Genomic DNA, 13,931 nt, shown 5'->3' with positions numbered 1-13,931 from the left:
CTTCAAGGTCTTTTCCAACCTAGATGATTCTGTGATTCTGTGACTTAAATCATCCATATCAAAAACTTTATTTCATATACTTGCCTAGAAATACAACCAAGAATCTCTGATACTACTTTGAAATAATTAAAAAACCCAAATCATATTACCAGACAGTGATCTGAGAAAGCATTACTAATCCTTTTTTACAGATCAAATGCCACCTCCTGTGAAAAGTTCTGTCCCCCACATATGCTGTCTCAGTAACTGAATCTTTCCAAGTCAGTCAGTGTATGCCTTGAGAGGGGACTTACCAGACCTGAAAACAAAGTATTTCTCACCTATTTGGGAGAAACAACTCAGATAACCCATGAGGATAATCTCAGAAGACAGAAGAAAGTCAGATGGCTCATAACAGTTAAGGAAAAATGAGTGGGAAAGGTTAGATGTTAGATTTGCAACTCAAGGGAAATGTCTTCATCATACTTAAACGTCATTTAGGCATGTTGCTCAAGGCTACTATTCTGTTTTCCCATACCGAAGGTCAAATTTAAATATTTTGAGAACATAAGACAGATCAAAAATGGCTGTAGTCATTTGGGCTGGCAGGGGCTATCCTTCTCTCAGGGCACAATTTATTAATTCTAACAGAGGAATTAAGCAAAATACTAGAACAATGATATCCACATGCCCAGCAGTAAGCTAGAGCTTACAGTGAGTTACAGTTCTCTAAATGTCTCAAAGAGCAAATGTTTTCCTTTAACCTCTGCCTCAAGGCCTACTATCAAAGTTTACTCTCCTGAAGCTTTCTTCTGAAGGAGTTCTAGGGCACCTCTTCGGCAGCCTGTGAAGGTCTACCTGCAGGTAAAAATGGGTATTTATTTATTGGGTGCTGGCACCTGACACTGAGACATTTTTTTCTTTCAGCTGAGGTCAAAGCCCTTTCCACAGGATGGAATAACTAAAGAGAAAGCTAGACCCTTTCTCACTGATGATAGAAACAGATGCCAGGGACACTTTGCCCCTTTGAAAATCTGATATAGTCACTGGATTCAATTAATATATTTTAGATTTTCATATGCACAGATAAGTGGGATTCAACCTTTCACATCCAGAAAAAATGAAAAACATTTAACTTTCCACAACTAAGCAACTAAACTTCACAAAATTTAGTTAGCTTCTTAACTACATTGGAGTCTCAGTCCATATGCTTACATTCTACAGGGCCTTAGTCGTGTTTGCTTCCCACCGTTCTACAGAATAACTTTGGTTCCAGCTTTATTAGGCTATTCTGGATATCAGTTTCTCTCTCATTATTCTTGCCATGTAGCTAATGATGCTGAGCCACCAAACAGGGTATAAGCATGGGTTTCAGCTTCTCTCTCTTGTCACAGTATCTGTGACTAGAAAATCAGACTGTCAAACAAGAACTTGGTAGGAGTTAGTCTCTAGGCAAATGAAACAAGGAACATGCACCCATGCATTGGTAGGCAAAGGTACCTTAATGCTTAGCATGTTCTCAGGGAAAATCCTTCTCTCATCAGGTTGAGAACTATTACTCCCCTAAAGAATTAGCACTGAAAGGGAAACAAATGTTGGAATAACACTTGCCTTCTGTTCTGACTGTTTTTAGTCCAAATAGGAACCGCTCTATCCTCTAATTCATTGAGGGAAAAGCCTATTTGGAGTTAAGTAAACATTTAAAAACCAGTCAAAATTGAGCTTGATCTTTCTTTTCCAGTGAAGCATCCTAGCCATTGTATTGTAGCATCCACTGGCTTAGAGACATGATTATCATCAAGATACTATTTCATTAAAAAAGAGAGAAAAACTGACAGAAATTACAACCTAAGAAGCATTAAAACCACTTCTGGCTTGAAGAGTAAATAAGAACGTGTGTTCATATGAAGTTTTTTTACAAGATCTATACAAAGGCTACACACATCAGGTTACGTCTAATACACATACAAATAGAACCATATCGTGTACAGATTCAGCTTTTCCTTACTGCATATGGACTGCAATGAACTTTTGAGTGAAAGCAGAAAGACATAGGTAGGGAAGCAATGAACACTCCCAACAGGAGGAAAACATTGTCCAAGACAAAATTTCTCTTGTAAGATTCTCCTCTCTAGAAGATATATATTTCTAATTACTTAGGCAGTCTATAAAACTATCTGAAAAAATCAGGCTTCAACATGTGACATGCAATTTGTATATGCCAGCAGAAAGCAAGAATTAGTAAAAAGTACTCCAGATTTATCCTCTTCTTTCCTTTGCATTATTTATAGGCACAGTCATGTTTGATAACATAACAGCAAAAGCAGAAAAAAATGTGATTATTGAACCAGTTTATTAGTAGTTGCAGTCAGGGAAAGATCCAGCATAGAGAAATTAAAATTTCCTGGAACAGGCAGCAATAAAAGTGTTTTCATGTATACAACTGGTTTGTTCTCATCTTAAGACTAGACTAAATTGCACTAAATTTGTCTTTAATAATTCCAGTGAATTTACTTAAATTTCACCAAACATCAGTGCTTATAAAGGCCTGGAGAGACCACAATATTAACCGAGTTAGGCTTCCTGCATAGCATGCTCTGGAGAATGTCCACTGAGAAGTTTTAGAGCCTGACAGAGAGAGAGATATTTTTCAAGTCAGCTGGCACTGCCTTCCAGGCCAGTTCTTGTTCAAGGACCTCAGGCTGTGTAAACAGCAGAGAATGGTGCTCTATCCTTAAGATCAAAAATGAAAGTTCTTGACCAAAACAGGGTCTTGGTGTGGCTTGAGACTAGTCAGAAACTAATACTATGAAAGTCCTGAAGACAGCAATATACAAATTAATGTATTAATTTGATAAACTGAGAAGTGGCTGAGGTCTGCCAGAGAATATAAGCCAAACAGCTGCCTAGTTGCAGCTTTAGAGCAAAGGCTCGAAGAATTTATCTTCTTAGCGCTGCCATACTTGACAAACAAGGCAACTGCACCAGATCAACCTTTTCATTATTTCCTTGTTTCATCCTGTCACTCAAGGGTTTTATCTTCACTCCCTCATTTCCGATACAGTTTCTGTTTCAGCTTGTCTGGCTCATCCACTGTTTATGCTTTTCTATGCTACATTTAACTGACATTTCATTTCCATTCTTCAAGAGAAGTGACTTGTTCATTACCAGTATTCCCATCATCATTCAATGATTCTATGCTAACTACTATTTTTGGGACCTGTCAGCTGGAGAATTGTTAACCCATGCACTCTAGTGGATTTTTCAGTATTCATCTTTTAAAACAGAAAGTCATATGGTACTAAGTCAAATACTGTACAGAGTTTTAAGTATGTTATATTTATGCCTCTATTCTTTTCACTCAGTCACATAATCCCATCAAAAAATGAAATCAGGTTTTCTTGAAATGACCTGTTCTCCCTAACATCCTTGGAACAAAACTGGAAATTATCTGTACTCATAGTCCATGTTCCATTTATACCATCATGATGCTGGGAAAGTTCCAATGGCTGTAGTCCACTGGATTTTACTTCCAGAACTACTATGTTTCACAGCCTTTCTGGCTCAGTATCTTCAGTCAAGACCTGTCACTCTGGTTGAGTAAGTCTTTGTTCTGAAACATTTTAAGAATGAGAGCACTGAATGGAAGAAGGTAGAGGAACCTCAGGACTGTTCTGCAATTTGTTAGCCACCCTCTACACACTTCGTTGTTTATCAACAGATGAAAAGTTTGGAGTCTGATAACTTGTCTCTGAATTCAGTACCTCAATTCTTTTGCACAAAGATGCATACAAATATATAGCTTGATCAATTAGCTAATGCCAGTATTGATGATGATGTTAAAACTGATGAAAATGGCATAAGAAAAGAACGGACTGTTATTTCTACAGATTCAAAGAAAAAGAAATGCAAGCCCTGCAAGGCAAAGGCATCTTTCTCTCTTCAGCTATTCAGAAATTAACCATAAGGTATTATTCATAGTGGTACATTATAACCATTTGGTGCTGACGTCTTCAACTAGTATAGTTCACCGAATCTTTAATAAGTAAATGGTGATGATTCACACTCACATAAGATATTGTCCTTTGATTTTTAATAAATGTTTAGATAAAAGCTATTAAAATACAACACTTCAGTTTTAATAAGCATGCTTTACAATAGAAAACTGTGAATTCTAGAGATATATCTCTCAAAGAATCCCCAAGTTAATAAACTTAATAGCATCATACATTTCAATTGTCTGCAAAGTGGCATTTATTATCTCAAAAAAATCCAGAATTTTATTTCATTGCATTTTGGGATAAAGATATAGAATTTCAATTTTAAGAACAAAATAGCTTAAATTATGTTCTGCAAGCATCAAAATCTTTTAACAACCATCAGAAAGTTCAGGAACCTCAAGCCCAGTAATTAGCCATTTTCAGTGCAGTAGTTAGAGGAAGCATGAGAAGAAAGTAAATTGGCTAAGGACAAGATTGGTCAGTGCAAACACTTAACAATGTTAGGCAAGATTGCCTATTCCCTAAGACATGGCAGAGCACAAAGCAGAAGAGGGCAATTTTTAACTAGACCTCCTGAAAACGTCACAATCCTGATACCAAAAAAGTGAATATAACAATAACAGAAGTAACATGGCATCACCAAATACTATTAAATCTGTCAGACAAAGAGCCAGAAGGATTTTATAAGGGCATGGGTTTCTCTTTTCTCTTCACTAACCATCAGCTCCCCAGTCAATTAAATGTCCCTGAGAAGCCAAAGACTTTCCCCCTGGAAAGACTTTCCACCCTAGGTAGAGATTGCTATGCTCAGCAGGAATGCTCCCAACTGATCCAGTGATCCCCAGCAGCAATGATCCTCCATCCCAAAGGGAAGAAATACAAACCATTTCTAACCAACTTCTTCCTTTCCCTAGGGAAGGCTTGAAAAGTGGACACATCTCAGCTGGGAAAGGACAGTAGGGTGGCATGTAACAACAGAGACAGCAGATCAGGCTAGGCCACACAGATCTGGTGCAGAGCTGACCAGAAGTGGGTGCTCACAGATACTAACCTGTGTTGTCTGTGGATACTAAGACTACCAGTTTCGGTATTGTATTTGTTTGTAGTCACAATCCTTACAATTATGGTATTACACCATAATACTGGGAGATACCATTATGTTACACATATCCTCTTTTCACACTTTTTATGGCAGAGATGTCCTTCACGGTGCCTAATTCTGCCATGGCTGCCAAGTATCATCCTACAGCCACAGCAAAAAGACCTCCATATCCACTTGAGGAATTGGTCCTAAGATCGGTGCTTAGCGCTCAGAGAGGAAAAGGACCCTGGAGCCACATGCTGCCCACTGCATCAGGCTGGTGCTTCAGCTTCTTCCAGCTTGTTCCCCTTGGCATCTCTGGGGACAAGCACTAGACATTGTTTTGATCCTACCTTTGCATATTTGGACTTGGGAAGCTGTTCCTACAAACAGTGCAGGAAGAAAGTACTAAAATCCACTCCTGTAACACAGCTGTAGGAGAAGCTCTAAGCTGATTCTAGTCAAAGATTCCAAAAGTTGCTAGGTCCCAAGAATGTTTCTCACCGTTTACCTCTCTGCATTGATTTCACAGGTTGGGTTACTCCTTGTAAGAAATTAAATGCAACACAGGCCCAGAGCTGTTTTCTGAGTTGTAGTAGGGCCTGTGGTCTGGAGTACTTCTATTACATATTAGAATATCTACAATATCTAAGAGATAATCAATAAAATGCACTGCCCCCAGCACAAGATACCTACATGGATTTTTAGGGCAAGGGATCATGTCATTTTGTTAAGACTGATGACAGTTCTCTTGTCTGCAGGTCATCTGAAGGAAGCTCATTATCTCATTAAACCCTGCAGTGATACTCCCAGGGTAAAAATGAGCTTTTAAAGTATATACTGTGTAGCCAACCAATCTACTTAACAAGATGCAGAACTGCTTTTCACTAATGAACTTATAATTTTTCTTATTTAAGTTTTACAGTGACAATTGAAGTGCTGAATCTTAGAAGAAAAAATTCTGGGAAGGTAATGGGTAAAGGAGAATTTGGTAGAAAAAGCAGCATTTATCTGAGATTTCTTTTTATCCGAGGAAAGAAATCAAGTTACTCAATGGTTTCTATAACTGAAAGGAATAAATTGAACCTGTTTGACCTACGGCATCCTATGACAAATTATGCAGAAGTCTCAAGGTTCAAAGTAGCATTAGAATAATGCTCAGTTTCTAATAATTTCACTTTAGTACCTGCTGATTTTTAATTAAAATGATTTAACAGAAGGAGGATAATTAACTTACTTCAACACTAGTTGTTGCCAGAACCGTCATCTGAAAAAAACAAAAATATGTTGTAACAAGAAGTTAGCAATTAAATTAGAAGTCTGAACACAGCCAGCTCTCCTGTATCACAGGTAGAACAGAACAATAATAGCCAACAGAAAGAGTTTGCAGTTAATATCTTCTGAGAAAGACCTTTAACCTACTTACTACCTGTTCCTCTACACATAGTGAGGAACTTAAAACCTTTTTTCCTCTCACAGTTGTTTCATGGTTTGTTGTTTGGGGGTTTTTTTTGGTTTTTTGGTTTTTGTTTTTTTCAAATTGAGATGTTGGAGTGAACAAAATAAGTAAAAAAATATCCATTTTTTACAGTGAAGTACAGATCATCTGTTCTTCTGATGGAATTGTGTGTCTAATGGTCTTGCACAGCTAGAACAGCTTCAACTCCTGTAAGAGCTAGGATGCGTCATACAGAAACACAAGATAATGCTGTCTCAGATGACATGTCAACTAGCGCCATTAAATGTGACTCAAAACCTGAAGTGTTTCAATGACAGGGTGGTAGGCATACCTGTCACCATCATCCAGTAGAGACAGGGTTACCTTCTTTGTCCTTTAACAAAACTACTATCCAGTTTTCAAAAGCACTTTCAACCTTTTCCCTTCTGAAACACCCACAGCTGCTTTTTCTTCTGCTCTTGCCCCTGTCCCTCATTAGTAATTAATCAGTGGTGCCTCATCCCAGCAATTCCACATTTCATAAACCAAGAAGCTAGGACCAAAATCTTTCTTCCCATAGAAGTGTGATGCTCAGTGTCATCATGGACACTGGCTTTGAGCAAAGTTTAAAACTATTATGAATCAGGAGTTTAATATCCAGATTTGATTTTATCTACAGTAACATTAACTAGAGTGTGCACAGATAATTTTCCTTAAGGCTGTCTACTCCTACAGGTCTTCTGTGCTAATTGAGGCAGCATCCATGCCTAAGAACCTGAAAAGGGCATCTCATGTTCTAGATTATGCAGGAAATGGCTGATAATGCAGAGCTGCATACAGGTGTTGAAGCATATTAGGTCCACGCTTGTTGTAGAAAACAATGCTTAGCCCTCAAATAGAATCACAGAATCATTTAGGTTGCAGAAGACTGTTAAGATCATCAAGACCAATGGTTAAGGTAACACTGCCGAGTCCACCACTAAACCATGGTCCAAAGCACCACATCTACACATCTTTTAAATACCTCCAGGGATGGCGACTCAACCACCTCCCTGGACAGCCTATTTGGATGCTTGACAACCTGTTCAGTGAAGAAATTTTTCCTAACAACCAATCTAAACCTTCCCTGGTGCAACTTCAGGCCATTTCCTCTTGTCCTACCACTTCTTACTTGGGAGAACAGACCAACACCCACCTCGCTACAACCTCCTTTCAGGTAGTTGTAGAGAGTGATAAGGTCTCCCCTGAGCCTCCTTTTCTTCAGGCTAAACAACTCCAGTTCCCTCAGCTGCTCCTCACAAGACTTGTTCTCCAGACACTTCATCAGCTCTGTTGCTCTTCTTTGGACATGCTCCAGCACCTCAATCTTTCTTGTAGTGAAGGGCCCAAAACTGAACACAATTATTTGAGGTACAGCCCCACACTGAATTCTCTGGAATATCTGTGCATCCAAGAATACCATATGTTTAATAATCCTAAAAATGGAACAGTTAAACAAAAATAAGCTTCTTTGTCTATTTGTCAATGCACTGCTCATGAACTCACATTTTGGCACCTCGACCCAGGGCACAAGTCCTACCAAGCAGCATCTTCATATTCCCTTACCAATATGCTGCAAAGCCAAGCTAGACAAAACAGCTCCCCAGATGAGATTTTAAGGCTCAGTCTCTTTAAATCCTTGGTCTTTGAGAGAAGAAGAATGATGCAAAAGTTGCCAACTCTGTATTTGCTTTTGTGATGTGAAGTCATATTCTAGCAACAGGACTCAAATGACTGCAATGCTAAAGAACTCGTTTTTCTTGCATCGAGATATATCAGAGCAATTCTAATGAAGTCAAAAGTTGTTTGCTCAGACGAACTGCGATCAGAGATCATAAGTTAATGACCGCCGTTGTAATGCCTTAGTAATTTTCAGAACATAGTTTTATCAGTGAAGTTTGAGGTCTCTAATTCACTGAATTAAGCAGCTGGGTGTAAAATCATTTACACTGCAGTCACTGATGTCAGAGTGACATCAGTCCAGTCTATCAAGAAGCAGTAATTCAACTTGAAAACAGCACGGGGAGGTAGGGGGTGGGGAAGAGAGTTGGTTTTAACATTATACTTTATGAAATTATTTTTTTAGGTACATAAGAGGGATAATGCTCTGGAGGACAGAGAACTAGGCTTTCAAATAAATTATTTCAGTATTTAGCAAAACTGCCATACTGCTTTGTTGTTTAATCATCCACAGGAGTCCTTTGTTGCTTTACATGTTCCTGGCGTAAGCATTATGCAGTAATTAGCTAAAACCCCTAGAAAGCATTAGTGCTGCTTTAATGCTTTACTACATTGTCTGAAACAATTTTTAATAAACTGCTTGTATTCAAATTGTACAAATGTAAAGCACCAATGAGCATGGATGTATGATGTACCCCATAGCATCTAGAAGTGCATGCCCCTGAGTAGTAATAAAATCATCTGGGGGACTCATTTACAAATTATACTTTAACAGCATCTTGAGCCTGAACTTCTACTTAAAATGGTACAGATTACAGTTCTCCTTACAGTTTGCTGATAAGGGGAGTAACTGTGAAGCAGTGTCATGCAGACTGTCAGAAAATACAAGACTTTCAGCCTTCTAGATATTGCTGTATTAAATAACTCTTCTTTGCAAACAGCTGATAAATGTTTCTGTCCATTCCAGATATTCTCAGTAGCTGTAGAAAATAGTTAATCCTCTAGTTTCCACTGTATATGCAGAAGTTAATTCCAATAGCATATTTTGTATTAAGGGAAACTTTTTCTAAAAAGAAGTGCATGTTATTTTCTATTAAACTAACTTAAGAATGTCTTATTAGACATCTCTACTTTCTGTTGACTTCTGTGGACTGTTCAGTAGGTTTATAATTGAAAATAATAATGTGTATTTGCAGCTGTACCTAAAAAATATAGAAAAAGTTAACTTTAATTTAAAAAATTATTTAGCTTTTTTTTATTAGTAAGTTTGCATGCTAGATCACAATTCACTCTGTTCCCATATGTACTGCTTAATGGAATAATAAAAAAGTTTGAGTCAGAATTACCTGGTTGTGAAAAATAGTTAGCACTCCTTTCTGAGAGGATGTTACTGTGAAATCCAGATGGGGCACCTTCACTATACCCTTAATCACATCTTGTCTCTTGACAACTGTCAATGACAAAATATTACTCTTCATCTTACAGACATAGAAGAACTAAACAAATAGAACCATAATATCAACAACATTTTATCTTCCTGAAATGCATATCGGTACCAACTCCAAGGCAGTAATGAATCATATCACAGATTATCCTATACTTGTTTTAAATAATCATGTTGCATTTTTAAATATCATTAATGCATTATGGATGTGCTAATTCTTTCTACATTATTTTTTTAAAAAGGCAAAGAATAACTGCATAAACAAATAGTCTGAGTCAGACAAATTCATAATTTCAAAATAATTTAGGAAAATGGAGAACTGGGCAAGGCAACAGTGGACTGTTCATATGCAATGAGTTTTGTAAAAGAAACCATATATTCTGGAACATGTAAGAAGAAGAAGCCTGAATAATAAACACAGACATGTGAACTTCTTACTGTACTTTCAATAAAGTGTGCAACACACAGCATTAAAACAAAATAGATGAAGTACATCACCTGCATGAGTAACCCGCTGTTTTTCGGATACAAGGAAAACCATGTTTTCTTCTTTCAGCTGGGAAGACATGGCATCGCTTTCTCCTATGAAATAGCCAAAAATCTAAACAGAACAAAATACAACAGAATAAGCAATTCATAACAAAACTACTTCTGCAACATGTGTTTACCTCACATTTTTATCATTTAATATTCTTTGAGTAAGTTTCCTAGTATTATTTGCCTTAACCATTAGCTACCTGTAACTTTAGATTGCTGAGATCTGCTACTCAGGCACAATCTTTCTTCAATTTTTGGAAAGAAGACAGCATACACAGGGCTTCTAGGAATAAAAATCATCTAAATGATAGAGCTGTTACTACAGCTTTGCCTTGCAATGATTTTTGTTTGTAAATAATAATCTTCAATTTCCTTTTTCCAGTTTTACCTACTTGTGCTTTCTCAGCTAGACTTCAGCTGACAGTAAAAGGCAGACAAAACAGACTTCTCTATATAAACTGAAAGACTCAAAGTAGCATAGTGGTTTAGCCTGCACAGAAGAAGAGCTTTTCCACAAAGTTATGTAGATTCCCATTTGCCTCAAAAAAAATTGAATATAAAGTCCATTTTTAAAAATTGTTTTTCTGCCATCTGCCTAAGCCTGGCAATGTTCCATTTGTACTGATGGACATCCCTACACAGGATATTCAGGCAAGTAGCTCATTTCTATTCCAGGATGTGACAGTACTTCACCTGAAATGCTCCCCAAAGCTCAAACTTTGTACCTAACAGTAAGTCAGTCATTTCCTCAGGTAATTAGTTCAGCCGCACTCAGCTGTACAGATTTTTTATTCTTCTTTCTTATATTATGGCCATTATATATACTTTCTTTCTTGAGTTCCAAAAGCAATGCCCCTTTGGATGCAAGACAAAATGTTGCACTTTTTTCTAGTTCAATATTTTTCATGGCATGCAACAGAACTCCCATATTTCTTCTTTGAGAGATTCAGATGTACATCTTTAAAAAAAAAATCTTACACGACATTACTTTTCATCCTTCACTTCATAGTTCCCTCCTTACCATGCACACAATTATTATCTATCATACACCATCAGTCAATATATCATCTATTATAGCTCCTTACATACATCTTTCTAGTTTTCTGTAATATCACCTTGTTTTTCCATCCTGTATCAAGACAGGATAAAAGGTTTTTAGTATCCTAAATTCTAGGTGTATGCTCCTTCTGCAAAGGCATAATAACATAATCTTCAGACATGAATCGAGAAGTGGTAATACATATGAACTGTTTTTCACATTACAGCATTTTCACTCACAGCTGATTCTCACTGTTCCACCTGAATGCCCCAGTTCTTTAGTATTAAGTACAAGGTTTCTGAAAGATTTGGTGTGGCTTATAACATTATAATGGAGTGATTCCCCCAAAAAATCAAGGATGTACTCTTTCCACTATCATCAATTAATATTCTTGTAACAGGTTTGCACCTACAATACAAAGACAGTGTTACAGAATCACAAAGTCACAAGGTTGAAAATGACTTCTTGCAATCATTTAGTCCAACTTCCCTGTACAAGAAGGTCAGCTACACCAAAACGCCCAGGACCATGTCCAGTTGGGTTTTGAATATCTCTAAGGATGGAGACTCCACAAACTTTTTGGGCAACCTGTTCCAGTGTTCGATCACTCTCATCGTAAAAAAGTGTTTTCTTGTGTTCAAATGGAATTTTATGTTTGAGCCCATTGCCTCTTGCCCTAGAATCACGGAATAGAATAGAATCATAGAATAGTCTGGGTTGGAAGGGATCTTTAAATGTCATCTCTTCTAACCCCCCTTCAGTGAGCAGGGACATCTTCAACTAGATTGGCTTGCTCAGAGCCCCATCCAACCTGTCCTGTCAGTGGGTCTTATCAAGTTGGTCTCTCTCTTCTTCATTTCCTCCCCATTAGGTATTTACACACAGTATTAAGAGTCTTCTCCAGACTAAATGGTCTCAGGCATCCTAACCTTTCCTCATATGAGAGGTGCCTCAGCCCCCTAATCTTCATAGACCTTCACTGGACTTGCTCCAGTAGCTCCATATCTCTCTCGTACTGGGGAGCCCAGGTCTGGACATGGTACTCCAGGTGTGGTCTCAAGACCTGAACAGAGAGGAAGGATCACCACATTTGACCTGCTGGAAATCCTTTTCCTAAGCCATCCTAGGATGCTGTTGACCTCCTCTGCTACAAGGATACATTGCTGGCTCATGTTCAAAGGACCAAAGGTCTTTTGTGCAGAGCTGCTTCTCAACTAGTCTGTCACCAGTGCACACTGGTGCATGGGGTTCTTCCTCCCTAGGTGCAGGACTTTGCACTTCTCTTGAATCTCATGAGCTTCCTGTCAGCCCACTTCTCCAGCCTGTTGAGGTCCCTCTGAATGGCAGCAGCACAACCCTCTGGTGTATCAGCCACTCCTTCCAGTTTTGTATTTGCAAATTTGCTGAGGGTGCACTCTCTCCCATTGTCCACGTCATTAACGAAGATGTTAAAAATACTGGCTCCAGTATCAACTCCTGGCATACACCACTAGTGACTTGCTTTCAACTGCTTTTTTATCACTTATGGGTTCAGCCAGTATTCTTTCCACCTCACTGAACACTTATTTAACCCATACTTTGTCAGCACGCCTACAAGTTACAGAAGACAATGTCAAAAACCCTACTGAAGTCAAGGTAAACCACATCCACTGCTCTCCCCTTACCCAAGCTAGCCACCTCACTGTAGAATCCTATCAGGTTGGTTAAGTATGATTTCTTTGATTACCCCTTTGTAAATCCATGCTGACTACTCCTGATCACCTTGTCCTACCTGTGTTTGGAAATGGTTTCCAGAATTAGTTACTCCATCACCTTTGCTAAGAACCAAGGCAAGGCTAGTTGTCCTGTACTTCCATGGATCCTTTCTCTTGTTGTTACTGAAGACAGGACTGACATTTTGTTTTCTTAACTGTATGTTTCTATTTTCCAGACAGTGGAGAACAGGCCCTTCACCTTTATGGGGACTAAGGCTTTGGTGGGAGGGCCTTTTCTTTACGACTGAGTGACCTGGTATCAGGTCACTCCTGTGTCCTGACAGGATGCTGAATGCAGTGGCTGGGCTAGGCCAGTAGCTGCCCTAAAGCCAACAGAGGTGGAAGTTCTCAGTGAGACACCTAGGTGTGTCTTGTCATGCCTCCTGTAGACATGAGGCGGTGCCACATCTGATCTTTTGCTTTTGCCCAGCAGGCAAAACACTGACCAAAGAAAGGGCACCTTAGAAATCCCTTACAGCTGCATAAATGGTTTGTGCTGACGCCAACATGGAGATGGGATCCCAGCAAACCCCATCCCGTAATGTCCATCAGAGGTTGACATAGAAGATGAAGCAAAATGCAATTTATACATCTTTCAGATATTTGCCACTATAAAAATACAGCTTTCAAAGTGCCAACTACATTTGGGAAAGAGATGCAGAAGTCAGTTTCCCTACTCATTGATAAATGATAGCTGTTAAGACTGTCCAGGATAGGTCTTGTAAATTTTGAAGCCATTACATGACTAAGGGTGGAACCTAATTTAACTATAATTAGTTAACTAAAGACTTCTTAAACTAAAAACTTTAATAAAAAAGTGTCTTTGAGTATGGATATACTCTGGTTGAGACTGCTGGAAACTTAGAAAACCCTTGAACATGGAGGTACTTGAAAAAGAGAAACATCATGAAGATAAAGAAATAGGAACACTTACACAAG

At 38.4% G+C, this 13,931-nt stretch overlaps 1 protein-coding gene across 1 annotated transcript in view; it reads right to left on the bottom strand.

Annotated features, from left to right (window-relative positions):
- Positions 1-13,931, bottom strand: part of WDR64 (WD repeat domain 64) — an 81,002-nt gene that overhangs the window by 60,128 nt on the left and 6,943 nt on the right. The window contains exons 3-5 of the mRNA XM_074896845.1: positions 10,161-10,263; positions 9,565-9,668; positions 6,299-6,328 (exon numbers count right to left, since the gene is read on the bottom strand). Of these exons, the coding sequence (XP_074752946.1) occupies positions 6,299-6,328; positions 9,565-9,668; positions 10,161-10,263 (237 nt within the window). The remainder of the gene's footprint in view (positions 1-6,298; positions 6,329-9,564; positions 9,669-10,160; positions 10,264-13,931) is intronic.

Source organism: Athene noctua, chromosome 1 (assembly GCF_965140245.1).
Source record: "Athene noctua chromosome 1, bAthNoc1.hap1.1, whole genome shotgun sequence".
Classification (NCBI taxonomy): Eukaryota; Metazoa; Chordata; class Aves; order Strigiformes; family Strigidae; genus Athene; species Athene noctua.
Note: the sequence above shows the minus strand (reverse complement) of the source record. Positions and strands in the feature narration are given on the sequence as shown.